The 24,891-nt window shown below is 41.3% G+C and overlaps 1 protein-coding gene across 4 annotated transcripts in view; it reads right to left on the minus strand.

The window, feature by feature from the left end:
- Nucleotides 1-2,040: 2,040 nt before the first annotated feature.
- The window catches only part of ptprb (protein tyrosine phosphatase receptor type b), a 111,353-nt gene continuing 88,502 nt past the window's right edge, over nucleotides 2,041-24,891 (minus strand). For 3 of the 4 annotated variants that reach the window (XM_068050420.1, XM_068050418.1, XM_068050421.1), the window contains 15 exons: nucleotides 22,650-22,893; nucleotides 22,467-22,564; nucleotides 22,204-22,309; nucleotides 20,301-20,372; nucleotides 20,174-20,191; nucleotides 19,987-20,068; nucleotides 19,765-19,855; nucleotides 17,620-17,696; nucleotides 17,357-17,491; nucleotides 16,482-16,604; nucleotides 16,074-16,237; nucleotides 15,395-15,530; nucleotides 11,463-11,583; nucleotides 6,750-6,850; nucleotides 2,041-6,607 (listed from right to left, as the gene is read on the minus strand). In XM_068050420.1, coding sequence (XP_067906521.1) covers nucleotides 6,825-6,850; nucleotides 11,463-11,583; nucleotides 15,395-15,530; nucleotides 16,074-16,237; nucleotides 16,482-16,604; nucleotides 17,357-17,491; nucleotides 17,620-17,696; nucleotides 19,765-19,855; nucleotides 19,987-20,068; nucleotides 20,174-20,191; nucleotides 20,301-20,372; nucleotides 22,204-22,309; nucleotides 22,467-22,564; nucleotides 22,650-22,893 — 1,493 coding nt within the window. In that variant the 3' untranslated portion in view covers nucleotides 2,041-6,607; nucleotides 6,750-6,824. The remainder of the gene's footprint in view (nucleotides 6,608-6,749; nucleotides 6,851-11,462; nucleotides 11,584-15,394; nucleotides 15,531-16,073; nucleotides 16,238-16,481; nucleotides 16,605-17,356; nucleotides 17,492-17,619; nucleotides 17,697-19,764; nucleotides 19,856-19,986; nucleotides 20,069-20,173; nucleotides 20,192-20,300; nucleotides 20,373-22,203; nucleotides 22,310-22,466; nucleotides 22,565-22,649; nucleotides 22,894-24,891) is intronic. The other variant, XM_068050419.1, reaches the window with a different exon arrangement.

A 24,891-nucleotide genomic window follows, 5' to 3' on the forward strand; every position in this document is an offset into this window, starting at 1 on the left:
TAAATAAATGTTAATGTTTGCAATGACACTATTGTCAATGAGCTAATTAGATTTCATGAAGTAGGTTGTGATGAGATGGTATGGTTGGTTTGTGAGGTCAAAAGGCCATTGCTTTTATATGAAGGGTTTGGAGCAGCCATAATTTGGGGAAATAATGGTTTTGAAGTCAGGGGTGTGATCTTAATCCTATTCAAATGTCTGTCTAATAATCTGCTTACATATTTCCCTGATAGCTGGGATAATAGATGCCTTCTGTTGCTGAGTTTCAAGTACCGTCAATTCCATGGCTTCCTTCCCCAGAGATTCCAGGCCTAATATTTTGTGAATAGCTAAGTTGCATAGGGCACAGCATGCAACTATGTTGTGCGAGACTGCCTGGGGAGCAAAGGATTTGTTTGATTGGAGCTGTACTTAAGAGCCTGTGTAATCTCAAATTATAGGAAAGGGATGTTTACCAACTTGGAGACTGTAGGGACAAGGAGCATCAGGTCACTGAATGGAATTTGGGGAGGAGCTAAGTGAAACTTTTTCCATTTCAACATAGTCTCACAGTTGAAGAGTCTCTCTGACATGGGTGGGTTGGTGGGGTGAATTTCTTTGGGTTCTTTTCCAAGGTTTCCTTGGCCCATCTGCCAAAGTTAGGACAGTACCATGAGAGAACCCACGTGGAAATTTATTTAGATGGTATCAACAGATTACGGATTGTTTAACACGGATATTAGACAGGAATTTCTATGCTTCCGTGAAGCACCTGGAGACATCTTTGTATGTTATGGAAGTATGGATATTATCATTGAAAGTCCTTGTAATGGCTTCATGGAGTTAAATCCTAACAGTACCAACTGAATCATTCTAAGAAGAACCACCAGGTGAATTTCTCCAGAGCTGCTCCATAACTTTGATGGAAGGTTGATAGAAATCCCATTCCTGCTCTGTGGAAATGTTAATGCTGCTGTGTTTTGCTGGTGCATGAGGAGCCTGCCTAAACTGGGGGGTGGGGGAGGATCATATATACATTATCCTATTACATCAGTAGGACTCCGATGGCCTCCTAACTGTGGGCTGAGTGAAGTATCTGCCACTACTGCCCCTCATTGAAAACCATTCTGAAGAGGCCACAATGGAAAAGTGTTAAACTTATCTTTGTGGGGCCAGAAAAAGCATGAGTGCTCTGCTGGACCCCACAAGGAAATTCTCGGCCTCTGCAGCCCCAAGCAGCACCCCTCACCAACCTGCCTTAATATTCCTACCTGTGAGACCATGCCGAAATCCCCACCCGCCACTAACTATCCAGTTGATGGGGAGCCTCTGGACCAAGCAAGCATGGATTTTAACCAACCAGCTGCCTCTGAATTGAGCTGGCAGCTAGCCGGCTGGATGTAAATGAGACCTAGGTGATAAAACAGCTTGGGCCTCAAATGATGTTGCTTGGGCAGTGGGGTGTGGGAGTAATGATCGCCCTGCCTGGCCGCCTGCCAGAAACCCACTCCCAGCTATAAGTTGGGTTGGGGTTGAGGGGAGGGGCTGGGCAGGATTGGAGCTGAGATTGGACAAGGTTGGCAGTGGGATCCAAGTTGAGAGCAAGACTGGTGTCGAAGGTAGGACTGAAAGTGGGTAACATTGAAGATAGATGGCAAAGATTCTAAACATTGCTGGTCTTTGCACTGATGCCAGTTTTTTGATGATCAATGCTATTATGTCTCCTGGTTGTCTTCGGGTTCCCATAACTCAGACTTGGAAAGGCTGGAGTTCTTTGTTTTAATCATTCAGCTTCCATGCTACCTGTTATAGCACTGCCCTCGGCTGGTGTCCTGTTACACATCACATGACTCTCTAGTGCAGCCATGAATGTGGCCCCTGGAATACTTATGCATCACAATTAGTTCCTAGCTAATTACCTAGCCCTTTACAGATAATATAATATATAACAGATGCCTTTCTTTTTGTTTTCACGGATGCTAGGCATGAATGTATATGTTGCGTGCCTGTGTTAATTAACTAAAACTAACCAGCAGTGAATCGATATAAGACAGCACACTCTTTCTATTTTAAAACTTTAATATTATTTCTCCAAATCATGCACTTTTCCACCTGTACACAAAGATTGGGAAAAAGTGCGACACATTAATGCATGGTTAAACAACAGCAACCAGTGAAATTTATTTTACAGGTAACCCTACAAGAGGCAATCAGTATTGTTAGCTTGGGGCCTAAATTAGACAGCTGCTGTTGCAAAAAATGTTTACTGTAATAAGCTACACATTCTAGACCATGGTTGGAGATTTATGCTCTGTGTCTACCAGCCCGCAATTTTCCTCTTCAGTAATATGGTATTGTAGGGAGGGGGTGACAGGGCCTGTGGTGGGATAGCGTGGTAACTGTACAAGCAGAAAACCCCTACTTATTACAATAAGTGTACCAGGAATTGTGCTAGGCAGTGGGCCCACCACAATGCAAGCTTTACAGCAAAAGATATCCAGCAGATTATATCAACATTATTTATTTGACATTTTAGTCGATATATGTGTGCACTGTGTTAATTCTTGCTAATATATGGCATTATTCTCAAAACATATACAATTACAATATCTGGACTGATAGGTCATCTCTGTCCCCAGCTGTCATCAGTCTATGAACTGACCAAGAATAACCTGGCCACTATACTCAAGACCCAGGTTTGTGCCCGGCTTCCCCAAATACTTTCAGACCTATATTGCTGCACATCCTACACCCTATCTCCACCTCACTATTCACAGTTCCCATTACCCCTTCAATCTCTCAGTCCCAGATAACTCATTCAGTGGCTGGTGCTCCCAAATACCATATGTCTTTTAGCACTCCCACACCTCAACCCAACAGCACTCCACACCTCAGTGTTCAATGCTCTCAACGTCCTCAAGTGCTTCCAAAATGAGATACTCCTTGTTCCCACCATCCTCTTCACTTCTACTAAACCCTCAATCTGATGAGCACCCCCTCTTCTCAACTACTCCCAGATTCCAGGCTCTTTCTCCCATTCCAAGTATTCCCAGGCCTCACTATTTTTTTACACAAATACTAGCATGTTCCTGACGTCGCCCAGCTCAAGTGCTCCAGCCATATTTTGTGCTGGAACATTTACATTGACAACAGCTGCCTAATGGGCTTTACACACAGCTTGTGCACAGACTACTAGCATCCATTGTGCTTGTTGCGCACATAGAGGCACACTGAGAGACTCGGGTGCATTGTAGACCTTAGACCTCTGTGTCAATATATTACATAGTCACCTGCCATCGCATTATGTGTCCCACTGTGTAATATATCATGTAATGTAGTGTATATGGTATAACATGCAAATCATTATAAAACAGCATATCCTCTTGACTCATGGGGTTAGATATTGACTTTGCATGATGGAGTAAAATGAGTGATAGCGAATCAACAGCCTGTTTTACATCGCTCCAGAAATAAAAATTGCGAGATATCTTAAACAGGCTGCTGACCTGTTATCACCCATTTTACACAATCACACAGAGTCAAAATCTACCCCACTGTGAGTGCTGCCACTGGGCATCCACTAGTTCATTATGATAATCAATCACTGCTAATGACATAACTGCAGAGGAAATGAAGTAAAATTTTCTAAAAAAAAAAATCTGAAGTTTGCAAACGTCAGTGATAGTTTACACAAGCTCCAAACTGTGTCATCACCATTTTATGAATTAAGTGCACTGGTTGTACTGCAAGTACCAGAATGAGAGCAGTACCTGCTTAAAGTCTCTTGGGAGCTGCCAGACACAAGTTATATAGTTGGTCCCAGACTAGGTTATTCCAGTTAGGAGGGTGGAGACACATAGGGCAGGAGTAAGGGGGCACAGGGGGCAAAGGTGTCAGAGCTAAAGTGGAAGGCTGCTCACATTCCTTTTTTTTTTAAATGGAATAATCACTTCCTCTCCTGTGCACATTTCATTAAGGCCACTGTAAGGCTAACAGACAATTGACTAACATTAAAAAGATTCAAAATAAAGTTGAAAAAAATCATATTGCTCCACTGGGCAATCCTCAAACTTTTTAAATTTGCTACAGACCAGCTGGAGCTACACAGAACCTGACCTGAAGTCAAAGGAGGTGTAAGATTACCTCCAGGAGCTCATCACCTTCCTAAATTAGATTTGAGTTGCACTTTTGAGGTTAAAGTTGGGCTGAGCATACATCATGCATGGTCCACCCATTTGAACTGACCTGGAGTGCTCTAATTAATGTCTGAAGCAATGTGGTTGACTCTTAACTGCCCTCTAAAATGGCCTGGCAAGCCATTAAGTTGCAGCTGGCTCAGTACCACCTGCTCAAGGGCAATTAGGGATGGGCAATAAATGTTGGCCTTGCCAACGACACTCCCATCCCAAGAATGAAAAAAGAAACTAGAGGGACTATTACAAGCCAACCAGAAAAAAAACTGACTGAAGAAATTTTTAACATTTATTTTTGTGTGAGCAGGAGGAACATTCACTGACCCACCGCTAGCCCACGTGGAGATTATACCTCACTCCCCGCAACCCCAAAACCAGGATTGCTCCACTACCACCCCCCTACCTCACCTCCCCCCATCTACCAGACACTGACTGCTGCCAGCCCAGCATAGAAACCAGCTGATTTCCTCCTCTCAATCAGTGAGCTGCCTCAACATAGGCTTGGGCCTCATGACGATTACAATGGGTGGACAACAGGCGCATTCTGTCTGTCAACCTCCCACTGAATGCTAAATGTTAAACTTAGCCCTCCATTAGTCAAGAGTTCCCATGCCTGTACATTGGGCCGGTATAAGTATGCCTAGTTTCACCAAAAGGGAAGGTATGGGGACCAGTTTAATGGCCCTGAAATACCAGCCTTGACTGAAACTGTACCTCAGTTATCTTCTGATGGGCTTTGTTGGGACATTAGAACTAGTCGAAGATTCTGTCTCTTTTCTCAATCTGTGAGGAACTTTTGAAAGTGGCTTTCACATCAGCCTAATGCTATGTCCCTCATGATATACGTATGATTGATGGTGGCTCTGGAGAATTTGATATCCCAGCCTATCTTAATCTTCAGTCTGAAAGAGAACCAAATGGGTGCAGGGATGTAGCAAATGGGTAAAGTAGAAAGAAAAGTGTGATGAAATAAATTCTAACAAAGTGTTTTAAGCTTGCATTTTAATTGTCCATATTATAAAAACTGATTGCAGGTTTCATTGAATTAGGTCAATATAAATTAAATATAAATTAATATATCATTGAGCAGTCCATAGCTTTGCTTGTCTATCTCTTGGCTAAAGGCAGATATATGAACATGACAGCTAATATGCAACATTGGTTTATATTTTGCCAATCTTTTCTCTTAAGTTTAATATTCAAAGTCATCTTTGATCAAACACAACCTTTCACTTAAAGACAAGTTGTTTCATCTCAATAGATTTAGGCAAAAGAGCTCATAGTTACATTTAAAAAGGGGAATTTTTACAAGTGAGCATGTAACATTACACTTGTCTGTATGTTGATAGATTTTTCTCAAGGGCACTACATAAAGTAGTTTACAGTTTAACAGGAAATATCCATGCAGAGTTAGTTTGCCAACATTGGTGGTTTTCTGCAAAATTGTAAATTATATTTTGCCCCCCCCCCAAAAAAAAATCTCCACTTATAGTTCTTGAAAACTAATTCAATGTGTTGCACTATAAATGGTTCTTCAATATAAGTGTGCAAACAAGTCGTCATATTTAGGTATCTTCCTACAGCCAAGAAGTGAGGAGATGAAACCTGTGACTGCCCCATTAGTCAATGGTTGTTCATGCTCTATTGACATGGTGCTGCTGGTGGAATGGACACTCCACACAGTGTTTATTGTCTCTCTGTGTCTCAACTTAGACAGTCAGTGCTGTGAGGTTCCCATTTCCACATGCCTGAGAACTGATGTAACTGATCACACATGTAGCTGGCAGATTTGAGTGCCAGATAGTGCTGAGACTTGAACTCGCAAAAAGTGATGCGAATGGTTTTACGGCTAAAATACTGGGAAGACTACAGGCTTGATGTTAAGGAACACCAACCCACAGCCTTTAAAGCCTGTTCGAAAGGTTTATTCAAAGTATTTATTCCTCAAATATCTCTCCAGTGTAAGCACCCAATGTATCAGCACACCACCTTTCAAGTACATCCAGTTACAAATTTCCTTCCAAATATTGAATTTCCTCATATAAAACAATTTGGATAGCATAGAATATTAAATTGTGAATATCAATCTCTTTAAAAATCAAACAAAATTATTAATAAAACAAAATTATATACAGATTTTTTTTTTTTACTTACAATAGATACAATTTATAAGTAATATAAAATACATAATCCACCAGTTTTAAAAATATACATAATAAGAAATATTTATTAGAAATATATAAGTATATACAATAATCTCTTATACAATTAAATTACAGTGATACCCAAAAGGAATACCAGGCAAATAAATTATATACACCGTGAAATGCCAGACCTGGTATGAATTTAGTGCATGTTCAGCAGTACTGCAGATGAGGTTTATTACATCAGATGACGATTTCTCTACATTTTTCAGTGCCGTCCAAAGAGGAAATCTATGGTGTCAGCAAATGGAAAGGACTATTAGTTATCATTCTCTTCGTGGTTTGAAATAAAATTCTGCATCCTCTCATAGTTGTGTCATGATTACTAATTCATCAATGCTGAGATGGAAGCCATTGGTGAAGAACCCATTACCTCTCCATCTCTGATGTCCCTCCAATGCTAACCCTTCTCAGGGTGGTGGCAGGTCTGAGTCATAGGGAGTGAAACTTACCTATGGGAATGCCCACATGAGGCTGAACACAAGAAAAATGCCTTGAATAAAAATTCAACAATATAACAACCAAATCAACACACAGTTTTCTCAAATGCCAATGGCTCCCTCTGGTACAGTTCTCCATTTTTTTCTGGCTATGGTTGGTCTGTATATTCGACCTGTCTGCATCAGCCACCAATACAGTTTCCTGCTTCTTGGTGAAATGGGTGATTGGTAGGAGGAAATGAAAGTTGGAGTCCCAGCTTTCAAGCCATGGCAAAACTCTTGTGCTTTGCTGCTGGCACTGTGGAGTCATCCCCATAATGTAAATTATGGGCGGCACAGTGGTGCAGTGGCTAGCACCGCAGCCTCACAGCTCCAGCGATCTGGGTACTGCCTGTGCAGAGTTTGCAAGTTCTCCCTGTGACCACGTGGGTTTGCTCCAATTTCCTCCCACATGCCAAAGACTTGTGGATTGATAGGTAAATTGGCCATTGTAAAAAAATTGCCCCTAGTGTAGGTAGGTAATAGGAGAATTGAGGGGATGTGAGAGGGAAAATGGGATTAATGTAGGATTGGTATAAATGGGTGGTTGACGGTCAGCACGGACTCATTGGGCCGAAGGGCCTGTTTCAGTGCTGTATCACTCTATCACTCTAAATTACAAAAGAACCATGACAAAGTGGTTCTGTAATGTAAAAAGAAAGATTTACATTTTTATAGTGCCTTTTACAATCTCAGGAAGTCACAAAGTGCTTTGCAACCAAGAAAATACTTTTGAAGTGTAGTCATTATAATAACGTGGGAAACATGGCAGCAAATGTGTGCACAGCAAGCTCCCACAAATAAATTATGGGCTCTGGAGGAAGCACTTAAAATCAGCCCCAAGCTCTTAATAGCACCAGCTCTACCCTGTGCTATTATTGCCTAAATGCTCAATTTCCTTCAATCTCAACTTGCTGGAATCTCGGCTTCCATTCACAAATTGCAGCTCATTCAGAGTGCTGGCACCTGTGTCTTCATTCACTCAAGTCTCTGCACTTCCATTTGTCTGGTACTCACCAGGCTCCACTGGTTTCCTGTCTATAAACCACCTTCAAGATCCTTGTCCTTACCTTTAAGTGCTTGCTGCAGCCTTATCCTTTGACACTAGTCTGCCCTTCATTTCTCATTCTCTTTGTTCCAACACTCATAGCCGGTATGTCCCTACCCTCTGGAATTCCCTTTCAAAATCCCTCTGTATATTCTCTTTTCTTGCTTTCATAAGCTTACTAAAGACTTTCCACTTTAACTGTTCTTTTGGCCCTGCCCCCAACTCCATTCTACCAAGTTTTCCTCCCACTTAGGGTGAATTTTAAGTGCCCGCCGCCAATCTCAGCAGTGACCTCAAAAAATGGCCGCTGCGATTTCAAGCATGGCGGCTTAATTAAATAGCCAGGGTGGCACACACTTCCCATCCCCACCCCCCAATCTCGTGGAGGGGGTGGTCTGTCCGTCCCTGATAATGGCGTCAGCTGCCTATGCGCAGGCGCTGGCACCATTTTTAAAGGGCAGCCAGCCCTGCCAGATCATTTACACTTTTAAAGAAATATCCCCCCAAAATTAAATGAATAAATCTTTTATGGCCCTTTCCCATCCTCCAATAATAATTACAATAACTAATTGCCCTTTGCCCTCCCCCAAAACACTTACCTTTTAAATGTGACCTTCCCCCAAGACTGCACAAAGTTTGAACTTCAACTCTTCCCACCATCCCCTACACCCATTACATTTATTTGACTCCATTCACCTAACCCCCCCACACTGAAAATCTTACCTCCTCCCCCCTCCCCACTAGTGTCATGCCGCCTTTCTGTGGATGGGAAATGGAAGGCGCAGCAGTGCCGGCTGTCACGCTGCAGATCGCGTGGGCCCTCAAGATTGCAGGTGACTGTGTTGTAATTTATTCATTCATTTGATTAACATATATTCAGCAGTTTCCCGTCACCTGGCAGTGGGGGGGCCGCCATGGAGCCTTGCCGCCACCAGGAGGATCGGGCCAGGCCCTGCCAGCATCGAGGTCCGTGCCGAGCCTCATCCAGAGCACCACCACCTCCCCCCGCCACGGATCACGGCATCAAGGGCTTGCTCTTTCTAAGGTGTTCCAAGACATTTTCCAATTGAGGAGCAGCATACGCACAAATTGAAAGTATTGCTGACATACTCAGTTGAGCAAATGTTTATTAGAAGACAATAGCAAAAACTATTTTCTGCCAATCACATAAGCAAATAACGAACAATCTTAACTTGCTTACTGTTGCTCAGTTTGGGTTTTGCCAGGGCCACTGAGCTCCAGACCTCATTACAGTCTTGGTCCAAACATGGGCAAAGAAGCTGAATTCGAGGGGAGATTGACCGTCCTTGACAGTATTTGACCGAGTGTGGCATCAAGGAGCCCTAGCAAAATTGAATTCAAGGGGAATTGGGGGAAAACTCTCCATTGGTTGGAGTCTTCCCTAGCACAAAGGAAGATGGTTGTGGTTGTTGGACACCAAACATCTAAGTCACAGGACATCGCTGCAAGAATTCCTCAAGGTAGTGTCCTAGGTCAAACCAACTTCAGCTGCTTCATCAATGAACTTTCCTTCAACACAAGGTCAGAAGTGGGGATGTTTGCTGATGATTGCACACTGTACAGTACCATTCACAACGCCTCAGATTCTGAAGCAATCCACGTCCACATGCAGCAAGATCTGGCCAATATCCAGGCTTGGGTTGATAAGTGGCAAGTAATATTCAGGCCACACAAGTGCCAGGCAATGACCATCTCTGACAAGAGAGAATCGAACCATCTCCCCTTGACATTGAATGGCATTGCTATTGCTGAATCCCCCACTATCAACATCCTGGGAGTGACCATTGACCAGAAACTGAACTGGATCTGCCATATAAATACCGTGGCTACAAGAGCAGGTCAGAGGCTAGGAATCCTGCGGCGAGTAACTCACCTCCTGACTCCCCAAAGCCTGTCCATCATCTGCAAGGCACAAGTCAGGAGTGTGATGGAATACTCTCCACTTGTCTGGATGAGTGCAGCTCCAACAACACTCAAGAGGCTCGACACCATTCAGCACAAAGCAGCCCGCTTGGTCGGTACCCCATCCACTACCTTCAGCACTCATTTCCTCCACCACAGCGCACAGTGGCGGCAGTGTGCACCATATATAAGATGCACTGCAGCAACACGCCAAACCTCCTTCCAAACCCGCTACCTCTACCACTGAGAAGCACAAGGGCAGCAGGCGCATGGGAACACCACCACTTGCAAGTTCCACTCCAAGCCACACACCATCCTGACCTGGAAATATATTGTTGTTCCTTCACGGTCAAAAACCTGGAACTCCCTTCCTGGCAGTTCTGTGGGTGTACCTACCCCACATGGACTTCAGCAGTTCAAGAAAGCGGCTCACCACCATCTTCTCAAGGGCAATTATGGATGGTCAATAAATGCTGGCCTTGCCAGCAAAGCTCACATCCCATAAAAAGGATAATAAAAAATCTTATGGAGAAAACTGGAGATAGAAAGTAGCAACCAATGACTGTCTTATTGGACTTTGGCTACATCAATATCAGTATTTTGACTGCACTCGGCCTATTCAGAAAATAGGTTAACATGCTTTTATTGTAATGTTAAGGCCCAAAGGCCATTAGGACTCAATCATCTCTACTAATGCAGCCTGATATTACTTCCTGGAAAATATTTCCTCTCAGCAGACAATGAATCCACCTCCCTTCTGCCTGCTGGCTTTTCCACTATTAATGTGTTCAACCAGAGCGACAGTGCCAATGAAGGGAGGGGAAGATGTCTGGTTCAACTTATGAGGATGGGTCAGTAAGCAAAAGATATTGTTTCATCCTAGCACCACCACCTCCCCCCACGCTATGTGATCATTTGATTAAAACTAGCAGTTCAGTCTGCTGGAATAAAAACTATTTTTAAATCTGCTATTGGAAAATAAGGCTAGCATTGGTTCTATCTTGATTAGCATTAATGTAAAAGGCGAATTGGGTGATCAGTCAGTAATTCCGTCAAATTTCCATGATTAGTAACCAGTACATACCAGCAGTAAAAGCAGTGGAAAAACCAGTTTAAAAGTAGAATCAAAACTGTTGTGAAATATCAGACAGATCAAGGTGAGAGGTTGAATAGAACGCCAATCTGCCTTTTATACACAGTGTGAGGTACGCCTCTCTGATCAAGTTTGTTGATGGTAATTACTATCAAATTATGGACAGTTTGGTGGTGTGTCCCATAGGAACTGGGTTGAGAGTAACCCACGTAAATTCATGTAGGATATTTATAATGAGTAGGAAACTTTTATCCCAATAGCCTGGGTTGGATTCAAACTGAGGTAAAAGTACAACATTCAGATTCATGAAACTACCCAGACTCTGAGAAAATGATTTTACTTGATAAATTGCACTGAAAACACAGCTAGTACACTTGTTGTTAAAATGAACATTGAGGCCATTGAGTCTGTCATATTGTGCGATAATTAACAGCTCACCTTTGTTCACTAACTCAGATAAATAGGCAATAACTGAATACTTAATCAATAAACAAATTGCAGACAATTCCATGGGAAAGATACCTGCAGGGTCTATTTGCATACCTCTGTGATACTCTGGGTTGACATTTTCATATATGGGAAACAATGGATTTTCTTGTTCACCTCGTAGCTTTCTACTCCTTAAAACATCCCTTGTGCACAAATGCAAATACGCATATTGACACTGAAAGAAAAGCACAGGCAGAATGAGTTCTGATAAAAGGTCACTGACTTGAAATGTTAACTCTGCTTCTCTCTCCACAGATGCTGCCAGACCTGCTGAGTATTTCCAGCAATTTTTGTTTTCATCACAGGCAGAATGAAGTTTTTTTCTCTCAGGTTTTTAAATCCACTTATAAGTTTTAAGTAATTTAGCTGGCACTTTGCATATTGCTTTAAGGCTGGCAATGAGACATTAATGTTGCAGCTCATTCACAGATTTCACTCCATAAAACATAAGGCCAGAAAAAAGGCAGTTCAGCTCATCTAGCCTTATCTTGTCACATGGGGTCATTTTTGCCCCCTCTTTCCTTGCATATTCAACTAATTGATTGATGGATATTTCAGCAATAATGAAGGAATATGAATACCACGTAGCTTCTTGTTTGTGTTTATAATTCACTTCTGTAATTCAGTATTGTACTTGTCCCTCTCCTTGGCATTTTCTGACTGAAAAGATTTCCTCCTCAGTCCCTAACAACTTTATGGGAATTGTTATGGAAAGCAGGATTGTGGCGGTTATGTCAATGGAACGAGAGGAGCTCCAAGGAAGTTCTAGGACATAGAGTTATACAGCACAGAAACAGGCCCTTCAGCCCATCGTGTCTGTGCCGATTCTTGAAGTACAGCAAATCCTTGCCCTTGGAGGATAATTTATGCCATTTACACATTTTTTCTGGGGGTTTCTGCACCCCAGAGATCAGCAGGAGAACTCCTGTCTTTCAAAAAGTTTCTTATTTGTTGAATATTATTACACTGTGAGGGAATTCACACTGAAATGTGTGACTAGGTCCTAAAGACATCACCATTTTGTTTATCCAGGACCTCACCATGAAATATATGGAGGATACCTCTCTTGGTCATTATTCCGTGTGTGCGTACAAACATACGAAGACACGAACATACCAATTAGAAGCAGCAGCAGGCCCCTTGAGCCTGCTCCGCCATTTGACAAGATCATGGTTGATCTGATTGTAATCTCAACTCCACATTCCCGCCTACCCCCAATAATTTTTCACCCCCTTGCTTATCAAGAATCTATCTACCTGTGCCTTAAAAATATTTAAAGACTCTGCTTCCGCCCGTCTTTTGAAGAAGAGAGTTCCAAAGACTCACAACCTTCTGAGAGAAAACAATTCTCCATCTCTGTTTTCAATGGGTGACCCCTTATTTTTAAACAGTGACCCCTAGTTCTAGATTCTCCCTCAAGAGGAAACATCCACCCTGACAAAACCCCTCAGGATCTTATATGTTTCAATCAAGTCACCTCTTACTCTTCTAAACTCCAGCAAATATAAGCCTAGCCTGTCCAACCTTTCCTCATAAGGCAACCCACCCATTCCAGGTATTAGTCTAGTAAACCTTCTCTGAACTGCTTCCAATACATTTACATCCTTCCCTAAATAAGGGGACCGATACTGTCCAAAGTACTCCAGATGTGGTCTCAACAATGCCCTGTATATCTGAAGCATAACCTCCCTACTTTTGTGTTCAATTGCCCTTGCAATAACATCTATTTGCTTTCCTAATTACTTGCTGTACCTGCATACTAATCTTTTGCGATTCATGCACTAGGACACCCAGATCCCTCTGCTTCTCGGAGTTCTGCAATCTCTCACCATTTAGATAATATGCTACTTTTTTATGCTTCCTGCCAAAATGGACAATTCCACATTTTCCCACATTATGCTCCCTTTGCCAGATCTTTGCCCACTCACTTAACCTGTCTATCCCTTTATAGCCTCCTTATGTCCTCTTCACAACTTACTTTCCAACTTATCTTTGTGTCATCAGCAAACTTAGCAACCAGAAAGTGACCCATTTATACTAACTCAGTTTCCTGTCAGCTAGCCAATCTCCTATCCATGCCAATATGTTGCCCCTTACGCCATGAGCTTTTATTTTCTGCAATAACCTTTGATGTGATACCTTATCAAATGCCTTCTGGAAATCTAAGTACAGAACATCCACCAGTTCCCCTTTATCCACAGCACATATTACTTCTTCAAAGTACTCTAATAAATTGGTTAAACATGATTTCCCTTTCACAAAACCATGTTGACTCTGCCTGATTACCTTGAATTTTTCTAAGTGTCCTGCTATAACGTCTTTAATAATAGCTTCTAACATTTTCCCTAAGACAGATGTTAAGCTAACTGGCTTGTAGTTTCCTGCTTTCTGTCGCTTTCCCCTTTTAAATAAAGGAGTTACATTAGTTATTGGCACCAAATTCATACAGTGTAACAATACACCCCATTTTGTGTCAGATATGTACAGTTGGACTGAGGACAAACACAGGAAGCTTCTGCCTGAAATAGGCAGCAAATTTGTTGTAATAGTCAAATGGTTTGGGACTGAAAGAAACTATGGTCTGGAAAAATAAATGGGTGCAAACCAACAGCAAACAAGAACTGCCAAGCTGAAATGGATGAGCAAGAGGACCATGCAAGTTGGTCCTCTTACATGAAAAGGATGTGACAGTGTGTTGGGGATGCCATTCTCACTCAAGAGGCAGTGCATGTTTTGTGAAAAGGATGAGGATCATCCAGTTGGGATGCCGGCACTGGAGCAACCATGAGTCTGGGTTTCTGCTCATGGCTCCACGTTCAGGTAAGTACAAAATATTTTAATGTATCTTTTTAGTGGCAGCCACCAGTAGTCCTTTAAAAGACTGCTGGTATGGCTGCTCTGCACCATGCATGGCACATGCTGCAGTCAGGTGCCAACCAATTTTGGGAATGGCCCTGAAATAAGTGTTAATCTCCCCCTGATCTGCATGGGCAATGGGCCTAATGCCTGTTTCAGGGTGTCCTAACCAATACTGCATGAGCACATACTCAGCACAGAATAAGCGCACAATGCCTCCCACCATTTTGGACCTTGCAAGCACTAATTTTTTTCAGTGGAAAGGTGGATATTGTGCAATCCGTTGCATCTTTTTCTGGATATTACAATATCAGATCATATTTATTCCCACATAGAATGGACATTCCCTGTTGCAGGTGATTATTTGTAGGTGAACATTGATTTAAAGGGCACAAGAAGAAAATTAAGTGAGCATATTTCTTCACATTTTAAAAAACTTTTATGGGGCTTCTGCTGCCACAGTGGTTTTGAGTAGCCTTATGGTAGCTGCTCTGTAGTTTTTTTCATTACACCTATTACTACCATCAACAGGTATCCCATTGGGAAATTCCACATATGTGACAGCAGCAGAAGACACTAGGCAGCTCAGGCTGTACCAGAGTGCAATGCTTATTCACCCATACCCTCGCATTCATTTCTGCAAGGAGATGCCCACATACTTCACTTTGGCAGAGGATTACTGTATGTGGAGTCTCCTAATTCCAAAGAAAACCGAGGTATTATGTCAAAGAGGAATCACTGTCTAACTGTAATACAAGATGGTTCATTTCCCTATTATGGTGCTCTCTAATTAATTTCCAATTCCACTACAATTTTCTGTATCCAGAGCTAATGTGCTCTTTCACACATTCAAACCTAACACCTGGAGCTCTGAATAATTATGTCAATGAGCTGATCCTGGAAACCTGGCTCTTATTGTCATATTGTCCTTTTGGTGAGATTTGCACCAAATAGAACTGCCACGTCTGTACACAAAGATGATGTCTGGCTGTTGAACCTCTCCCACAACAAAAAAAACACGAGATAACCTGAGACAAGTATTAAAAAAAACACGGTAGTGTTCATTTAGATGTTGCAAAGTTAAATCACATACTACAGAATTATATTACAGTGCTATCAAATCCCATTACCTCAGTTTGCACCATATGAACCCGGTGAAGCCTCAGGTCATAAACTGTTCCATAAATGTCTACAGAATCTTTGCTCTCCAACTGCTGAAGGATTCTGTCTAAAGCGATAAATGTGCCTGTCCGACCGACTCCAGCACTGTGTAAAAACAAAGTAAAATCTAAAATAAGAAGCAAATACATAAACTCTTGGAACAAAACATAGCTCTATCAATAAAGTGTCCCAGAAAATCTCCTGACATGTTTCAGAGGTCCTCTTCACAGGTTCAGTAGTCTTAAAATATGAAATGGTGATATCCTTTTATGTAGTGCTTGAAATCCACATCAACACCTTGTTCAGCCACAAACAGCTGGTCACTGTTAGGAGCAAGTGTCAGGATAAATGCTAGCTGCCAAATTGCTGTACAGCCTCCTAAAATGCCTAGTAGGGCTCTTTAAAGTGGCAATCAGCCTTCGAGCTGCCCTTCCTAGAGATTACTTCAATTTCTTTACCAAGATGGCGTCTTGCGCTAAACATGGGCTAATTTGGTGTTTCAGCTTGGCCTTGGCCACCTCAGCAGATCGTTAGCGCCTGAACAGTCCGATCGCCTCATATCCATTATTGTTTCCACAGTATTACCTCTGCAGTTAGTCAGTCACCACACAAAGTTTTGAAACAGAAAATATCACCAATAATTCATACCTGCAATGTATAACTGTGGGTCCAGAGTTTGGTGTCCTGTTAATATAATCTCTCACTGTTCGCACAAACTGGATCAAAGATTGCGCTGTTTCTGGCACACCATGATCTGGCCAAACAGTGTAGTGAAAGTGGCGCACAATTCGAGCACAGTCAAGTTGGTCCTCCTAAATAACAAGAACAAAAATCTTAAGTGAAGTAATATTGCTTGCTCTCCTTCGTCACAAAATGCTGTGAATAAACTGGCTGAGTGTAAATGTATATGGAACATTGATATCTTGGTATCACAGGAAGACTGCATTTTATAGTGAAAACATAAATACATATATGTTACGGTTGAAAATGTTGGAGATGCAAGGTTTAAATAAAAGCAATTTGATCGACTTTTAAAAGGCATTTAAAGATCCTTACATCGCATATTTTGAATTCTCTGATTGTCCATTCTGGTAAGACCGATTCTGACAGCATCTGGACAATAAGATCTCCATAATACAAAGCATCATGATCAAAGGGCCAGTAATGGTCACATTTTACCTGTTGATGAAAACACATAAAACAAATTGTCATCAGGATTTAAGCGAACACAACCCAACATATAGGCAGTTCTAATTTCAACATATTAAAAATCTCCCCCTGAATTGCTAACAGGGTCCCTCTAATGCCCTGCCGTAACTTGGGCAGAAAAGCTAGAGAAATTATAGTAACGGCTATTTATGTCATTTCTCTTGAGTTTCCATTGATCTTCTGCTATAAAAAATGAAATGATGAAATCACCATGGAATTTTAAAAAATTCATTCTAGGGAAGTGGATGTCGCTGGCAAGGTGTCATTTATTGGAGATCCCTAGTCGCACTGAGAAAGTGGCTATGAGCCTTCTTCTGTTTTGATACAACTAAATGACAGGTTAGGCCACTTAAAAATCAACCACCATGGTGTGGAATTGCAGTAACATATAGGCCAGACCAGGTAAGGACAGCAGGTTGCCTTCCCTAAAGGACCAGTTGGATCCATAGCTTTATAGTCTCATTCATAGATGCCAGCTTTTTTATTTCCAGGTTTCTTCCCACTGATTTCAAATTTGCAAACTGCCATGGCGAGATTTGAACTGCTATCCTGTGAGTTGCTAGTTAAGACCTCTGGATTACAGGTCCAGTAACTTAAACACTACACTACAGTATCCTTTCATGTTTTACTATACATACAAGACTGTACTAGACCTACATTCATATAAAATTATTTGCAAACAGCACAAATGTTCTAAAGGAATGCTAATAGTAAATGCTTACCCTTCCCTTTTCTACGCATTGTGTGACCATCACAATATTATGAACATTTTGTTCCCAAACCATTTTCCAGAAGTCATCTTTGGTGCCAGGTAGAGGGCCTTGAGTTGCAATGTATTCCCTTCGAAAATTGCATCCCTAAAATTCCCAAAGGCAGGTCACTACATATATACTGAAACACATCAACTAAAATCAAAATGATATTCAAATACAGAAAATAACTGAGCAGTACAAATTAACTATACTGAAACAATATTCCAGCTTACTGGTATATAACTGGCATTGATGTAGTCCGAACAAGGGTCATCATCGATGTAAGTTAATTTCACCCTTGTTGAGTCGTCTGGTAGAAAACAAGAACAGAATCATGAAAATATATCAAACTATGGTTTTGTTCCTGAAGATTCATTATACTTTAAAAATCACAAAGGAGTTTAACACATAATTAAGATAATTTAACCTAAGATGCCAAAATGGAGCATTGCTGCATCTAACTAGGGCTGGTGGGATTAATATAAAATGTATCAGCTCTCTCAAACTTCCCAAAAGAATTCACCATAGATTTAGTTACTTTGAAATAAAGGGCTGGATTTTACAGCCCCCTCCCCCGACGGTGGGAGTCATGGCAGTGTGGGGGTGGGGGAGCAGAAAATGCCTCCAGGAGAAGCCCGCCACAGACTTCGGATGCCCATTTGGGTATCCGAGGCGGAACACTGGTGGGGAGGGGTGAGCAAGTAAGTTTTCCAGTGCGGGAGGTGGAGGAACGGGGTCAAACTAATCTCATTGGTCTAGGGAAGGGGTAAAGTTTAAAGTTGATAAATTTTGGGGGATAAAGGTCGGCATGACAAAGTAAGTGTTTTGGTGGGGGGGAGGAGGGCAGGTAATTACTTGCATGCTTATTGAATGGGGGAAGAGGGTCAGGATCACTATTTATTTTTTAAAATGAGCCGTCATTTAAAAATTTATATTGTACTGTAGGGCTCAAAGCTCTTTAAAACTGGCGTCGGCGCTTGCGCAGTGGTCGGAGGGGGTAGGGGCGATCCACCCGGACATTTAAATGAGCCGCAGCATTAAATATCGCAGCGGCTCTGCAAAGCTTGGCCTGCGTGTATTATTTACGGCTGCCACTCTCAAATTGCAGCCCAAAGTTTCTGTTGTCATGTAGGCAAATTTAGCAGCCATTTTGCATTCAGTAAGATAATGACTAGTTAATCTATGTTGGTTGATTCAGTGCCATGGGAATTTTCATGTCCTCCTGAACCACTGGAACAGAGAGGGCCTCAGTTTAATGTCTCAGCCAAAGAGTTACATTCCCTCAGTATTGAAGTGGAACATAAACCACAATTATGGGGTTAAGTCATGGAGGGTGGTTCAAACTCCCAGCCTTTTCACTCAGAACATAAGAACGTAAGAAATAGGAGCAAGAGTAGACTGTATGGACCCTCGAGGCTGCTTTGAGATTCAATACAATCATGTCTGATCTGTCTCAACTCCACTTTCCCCTCCCCCACCCCCCCCAATCTCCACACCTCTCGATTCCCTGGCAGACTATAAATCTGTCTATCTCAGCCTTGAATATACTCAACGATGGAGCATCTACAATGTTCTGGGGTAGAGATGTCCAAAGATTCACAACCCATCTAAGTGAAGAAATTTCTCCCCATTTGAGTCCTAAATGATCAATCCCTTATCCTGGGACAGTGTCCCTGTGTTCTAGATTCCCCAGCCAGAAGGAGAAGTGCTATCAACTAAGCTAAGCTGACACTGAAAAGAGTATTAAACTAGACATTAAAGAAAACATGTCAAGAACCAAAATAAATCAACTGCTATGGATATATCAAACTACAAGCATCAGATTTCTGAATAAATCAACCACTGTACCAGTAAATTGCCTATTAGGCCTTTTCAGGATTTCAGATGAGAATGATTCAGCCACCCATTATACATTTCTCCCCTCGATGACTAGTGTCAAAAGTTTTACAATAAAACCCAATGCTCTACTCCAGAAAGCCAGTTGTTGAAGGATGATACTGGAGCCAATCTTAACTCATTTATTTACAGAGTGAAACATTACAAGCATCCACTCCCTAACTCAACCCCCACCACAGTTTCATTAAGTGTCTCTTTATATGTGCTCAAGTGAAACCCCCATTAATGTCCTCCAGCTGCATATAATTAAACATAATTGATATACAATTAACACCCAAAATCTAAATTGCTCCCATAGTCTATACACCTTAAGAAAAATTCAGTAATCAAATGGTTAACATTAGAGTGTGTCAGTCAACTTGCAATGCCATCAGCACTCTAGTGCTCAAATTATAAAATATTTCTAAATTGCTTGACACTAAATTCTAGCCCAAGAGTGCGACATCTATAACAGCTGGTGACATGAAAAACATTACACTTACAAGGCAGAATATTGTTGTATCGATTCTTTCCTCTATTCTCGGGTAAAAGTGCTGTGTCAAAACATTGGTTTCTTCCAACATCTTTTAAATCCTTTCAAAGAAAAAACTGTATCTCAGTATAATACGGTTAGGGAGTTTTTCTTATTAGTGTTAGCTCTCAGCACACTAAATCAACTAAATATGTTTATAATGTTACTAAATAGAAAAAAGCTGCTATCCTACCTCATACTCCTCAGACAGGAGGTAGCTGGAATCTGCTTGAAGTTTGGTAAACTGAGTTTCAAATTGGCTTGCCTTAATTTCTCTGAAATGAATTTGGCAGAGTTAATTTATGAGAAAGAATATTAATCATAATTTCAATAATTGCACTGTGATTCAGATGTCCATGAGAAATAACAATGGAACAAACCTGGAGATTGGAGGTTGCCTGTAAAGGAAAAGAAAAAAAAGTTCCAGTGAACACTTTTATTTCAAATGTTCTTGATTTGAATAAAGGAAGTTATTGTGGTGTAGCTGTAGAATCAGAAAGTTCTTACCTTCCCTGTACAAGAGGGACATTGACAGATGATGGCCTGTCTTTTGTCTTTGATACTGATCCAGACTCAGTACTACAATCATAAATAGATTGAACAAGATCAGAATTTTTAGGAACATGAGAAATGGCATTAACCCAGCAAGCCTGCCCCTTTTTTGACAGATCAACCCCACTTATTCAGCTTATTATAATATTCTTCAACTCTTCCGCCGGAAAGTCATCCAATTCTTTTTGAACCCATTTATCCTGCCTGTTTGAGTGACCTTCCTTGGTAAATGATTCCACACCTCATGTTACCCTTTGTATATGAAAGTTCTACCCAACTCCCCTTTTATTTCTAATTTTTAACTTGTCTCCTTTGGTAATTGAACTGCTCATCGTAGGGAGTAATGTGCTTGGATTAACATTGTGAACTACCTTCACAATCTTGAAAATTTCAGTTAGATTTTATTAGATTATGTTCAAAGTTTTGAAACACATAATGGCTGCGAATTTCCTCCGAGCTGCTCCTGCTGTAACTTTGGGGGAAGTGTGCCAGAGACCACACTTATACATGCTGTTATGAAGGTGCTCTGTTCTCAAAATGTTTTGAGGACTTGTGATAAAGATTGTGGACATTGGTTCATTTGGAAAAATGAAAAGATTCCATGGATGTGTTTTTTTTCTACAAGGATCACTGGGAAGACACTTGAGGTTCTGTTTGAAAACAAACCTTTACTGGATGTCACATGCCTTAAGGTAAATAAACAACAGAAGCCTTCGTGACTTGGGGGAGATGTTTACAGAGAAGTGACATGTCAAGATTTATGGTGGTCAGGATGTTTTGACTTTCTGGATGGGATGTGGACTGTTTTGAATGTCAGTTGGGTTTGTAGCCTGTTGAAAGACACATCCAGCTCATCTTTCTCCAACTCTTTGAGAGACCCTGCAAAAAAATCCAGTGTGTGAAACTCCTGGAAAGTCTGCCAGATTAATTCTCGATGCTGCCTGAAATAAAATGCTCCAGAAAAGATCCCAGTGAGCTGTCTATGTATACTCAGATGCCAGACTGTATGCTATTTGTGACACAACATATCTTATTCTTTTTCTTCAAGAATTAACAAGTATTTGACCAAAGCATTCTTTGCAGAAAAAAAATCTTTATTTTTTTTATCTGATTGGTGTGTGTTGGGTATCTAGAAGGGAATATCTATTTACATTCGTATTTCAAACTGTGTGTTAATGCTTTGCATCCTTACTGGATAAGTTTTGTTTTATCATAAACTGATAATTTTGTTTTTATTAATGAAACCTGGTTGGTGTATTTTATTCTGGGATAGAAAATTGGGTATATGATTGACCGTATCGGTAATTGGGTAAACATTTAAATATATGTTGTGACCTGTGGAGAAGTGGAACTGGAGAAAGACAGTGCACTCCTCCCACCTCAGTTGTAACAATGGGAAAGTTACTGCAGTGGAGTAGGAGCAGCTCCACGGAAATTCACGGCCAATTTAAACAATACAGCAATCAGATTTAACCCAGCCCCAGTAATTAAACAAAAGTTAGTCATGCAAAATACTGTACCACAGAGCGAATGTTAGTGGAGTGAGCTTTTGTCTTTAGTACTTCCGATGCAGAGCACTATGTGCTGATAGGGTGCTAGAGATGAACATTTATACCACTGAATCCGATCATGTTGCAATAGACTATGGCCAGGAGATTCCTCGCAGTTGTTCTCAATCCATCACCATTATTTTGCCAGTAATGCAGTGGAAATTCTGGTAAGCAGGTTTCCGCCACATGTATGACAATATAACACTGGCAGAATGGGGGCAACTCCGAGGATTTTCATGGCCTAAAGGCATAAGCAGCTTGAGTCTCAAGTGGATCAATATGAATTATAAAATTGCCAAAATACTCACGCTGGCTTCACTTTTCTTCTGCAAACTATTATAGCCATGACTGAAATGAGTACAACAATCAGGAACACGCCAGCACAAGCTCCTTCTATGACGCCAAATAGAGGCTCTAAAGACAGGAACACAAAATGCTGTCATTCACTTTGATACATGCAGCTTAAAATCTATTTCAATATGTGTCAAATATCTGCTGAGTTAGCGCAAGGTAAGGTTAAAAGGCTTGCCCCACTATGATGTTTACCGTGGTTTGAGCTCGCAGCACCTACCTGCCTCTGTAGTTATAGGCAAGGAGAAATAGGTGTCTGAAAACAAAGGATTGCTCATATCTTCATCAAACAGCTGAGTGAAGGCACGCACACTGATTCTAAAAGAGTAATCCAAGCATTAGTTTTGCACAGCTGTAAAATTTTCAAAATAAAAACTTTGAGAGAATATGTCAGAGGTCCAACCTGTATGACGTTCTGGATTTTAACGGCCCATCGCAGAATGTCTTCTGATCTTTCTCACATTTCCCTCCCAGCCAGTCCATTTGAGCTCCAACTTTTATTTCAAAGGTTTCCAACGTGCCATCAGGATTTTCTGCACATTTGCTTGAAAAATAATTTGTCTGATAGTTTCGGACCGAGTTGTTGTGTTTGTATTCCAGATAAGATGGCAAGGGGTGCTGTTTTTCTGGCTTTGTATTTTCAGTACCTAAAAACAGAACACATTTGTCATATCGAAATAAAATGGATTATATCACTTCAGTACAAAACCCTTATATGTGCAGCTCTGGTGAAGAGAACAGTCCAAAATGTTAACTTCCTTGTAGATCCTGATTGGCCTGCAGTGTGTTTCCAGCATTTTCTGTTTTTGTTTCATTTGTTGAATTTGTAACTTTTTTTTGCTTTTTACATCCTTACATATATTTTTTAATACAATGATTCCTATCTAGGTCCATTTGTGTTCCAATAATTACTGCATGATTCTCTTTGCTTAAATATGCAGCTCCCTGCCTTGCACCCCCCGTCCAACCCATAAAACATACAATATTATACTACAATCACTGACCCAGTTTCCAAAAGTAATATTTGTATTTTCAGCTGTCATTAGAACTGTATGTCTGCAGTTCTTTATTCATATTCAAATTGAATAACTGGGAAGATGGATCGACAATTTTTTATCATTGGTAAACAGAATTAATTTTTTTTTAAGTTGTCGCTAAGGCTATAAAAATGCCATTAGAAAATAATCCTTTCAGCTTTTCTAATGAAACAGGCTTGGAAGATTCCAGAATGTTCTAAAGATACACAAATCACTGGGTTGGGTGTCATAATCCTAAGAACAAAGGCATGAAAAGTGCAGGACTTTATGTTTGTATTATTTCCTTCCCTGAGAGCTGAGAAGCTAAGAGGGGATTGGACAGAGGTTTCAAAGACTATGAAAGCTTGTGATGAGGTAATTAGTGATAGACTGTTTCTGCTGAACAGCAAAGGCACAGAATTTAAGATAATCGCAACAAGAATTCTAAGGGAATTAAGAAAAAAAATGTCTGCACGGTGGGTGGTAACATTCTGTGATTCTATGGAGCTGATCTTGACTTTGTGTGCTGGTATAAAATGGGTGATAGTGAGTTGCTGTTTTACATCTCTCCTGATATTTATAAATTGGGAGAATGACAGAGACAGCAGAGCAAGAACGACAGGATAAAACAAAAGAGAGAATAAATCAAAACCAGATAGATCACACTATAATTTGGCTCTGCTCCACTTAATTTGGCAGCTATTGCACAATCTTTTCAAGTTTGGTGGAGGAGGGGGTTGCGTTGCAGAGGTGGGAGGAGGGGCAAGTTGTGTGATGGAGTGGGCAGTGGTGGTGGACACGATGGTAGCTGAACCCTGTTGCCCGAGACCTAATGGATATGAATATGTCACAGTTGGAAATATATCGAATTCAAATCAATCCAAATTCCAAATGATCCCTCTTTAATTAAATATTGGAAAGCCTGAAGCCATTGTTTTCGGGCCCTGCCACAAACTCTGCTCCCTCACCACCGATTCCATCCCCCTCCCTGGCAACTGTCTGAGGCTGAGCCAGACTGTTCTCAATCTTGGTATCATATTTGACCCCGAGATGAGCTTTCAACCACATATCTGCACCGTCACGAAGACTGCCAATTTCCACCTCCATAACATCACCACTCTTTGCCCTGCCTCAGCTCTTCTGCTGCTGAAACCCACATCCACGCCTTTGTTATCTCCAGACTTAACTATTCTAATGCACTCCCTAGCCAGCCTCCCACATTCCACCCTTCATAAACTTGAGGTCATGCAAAACTCTGCTGCTTGTGGCCCAACACGAACCAAATGCCGCTCACCCATCACCCCTGTGCTTGCTGACCTACACTGGCTCCCAGTTAAACAACACCTTTTTAAAAAAAAATTTCATTCCTGTGTTCAAATTCCTTCTTGGTCTGGCCCTCCCTCTCTCTGCAATCTCCTCCGGTCTATAACCTTCTGAGATAGCTGCACTCCTCTAATTCTGGCCTCTTGAGCATCCCCAATTTTAATTACTGCACCACTGGTGACCATGCCTTCAGCTGCCTGGGCCCTAAGCTCTGGAATTTCCTCCCTAAACCTCTTAGCCTCTCTACCTCACTTTCCTCCTTTAAGACAATTCTTAAAACCTGCATCTTTGACTGGTCATCTGTTC

The sequence above is a fragment of the Heterodontus francisci genome, chromosome 18 (genome assembly GCF_036365525.1).
Source record: "Heterodontus francisci isolate sHetFra1 chromosome 18, sHetFra1.hap1, whole genome shotgun sequence".
Classification (NCBI taxonomy): Eukaryota; Metazoa; Chordata; class Chondrichthyes; order Heterodontiformes; family Heterodontidae; genus Heterodontus; species Heterodontus francisci.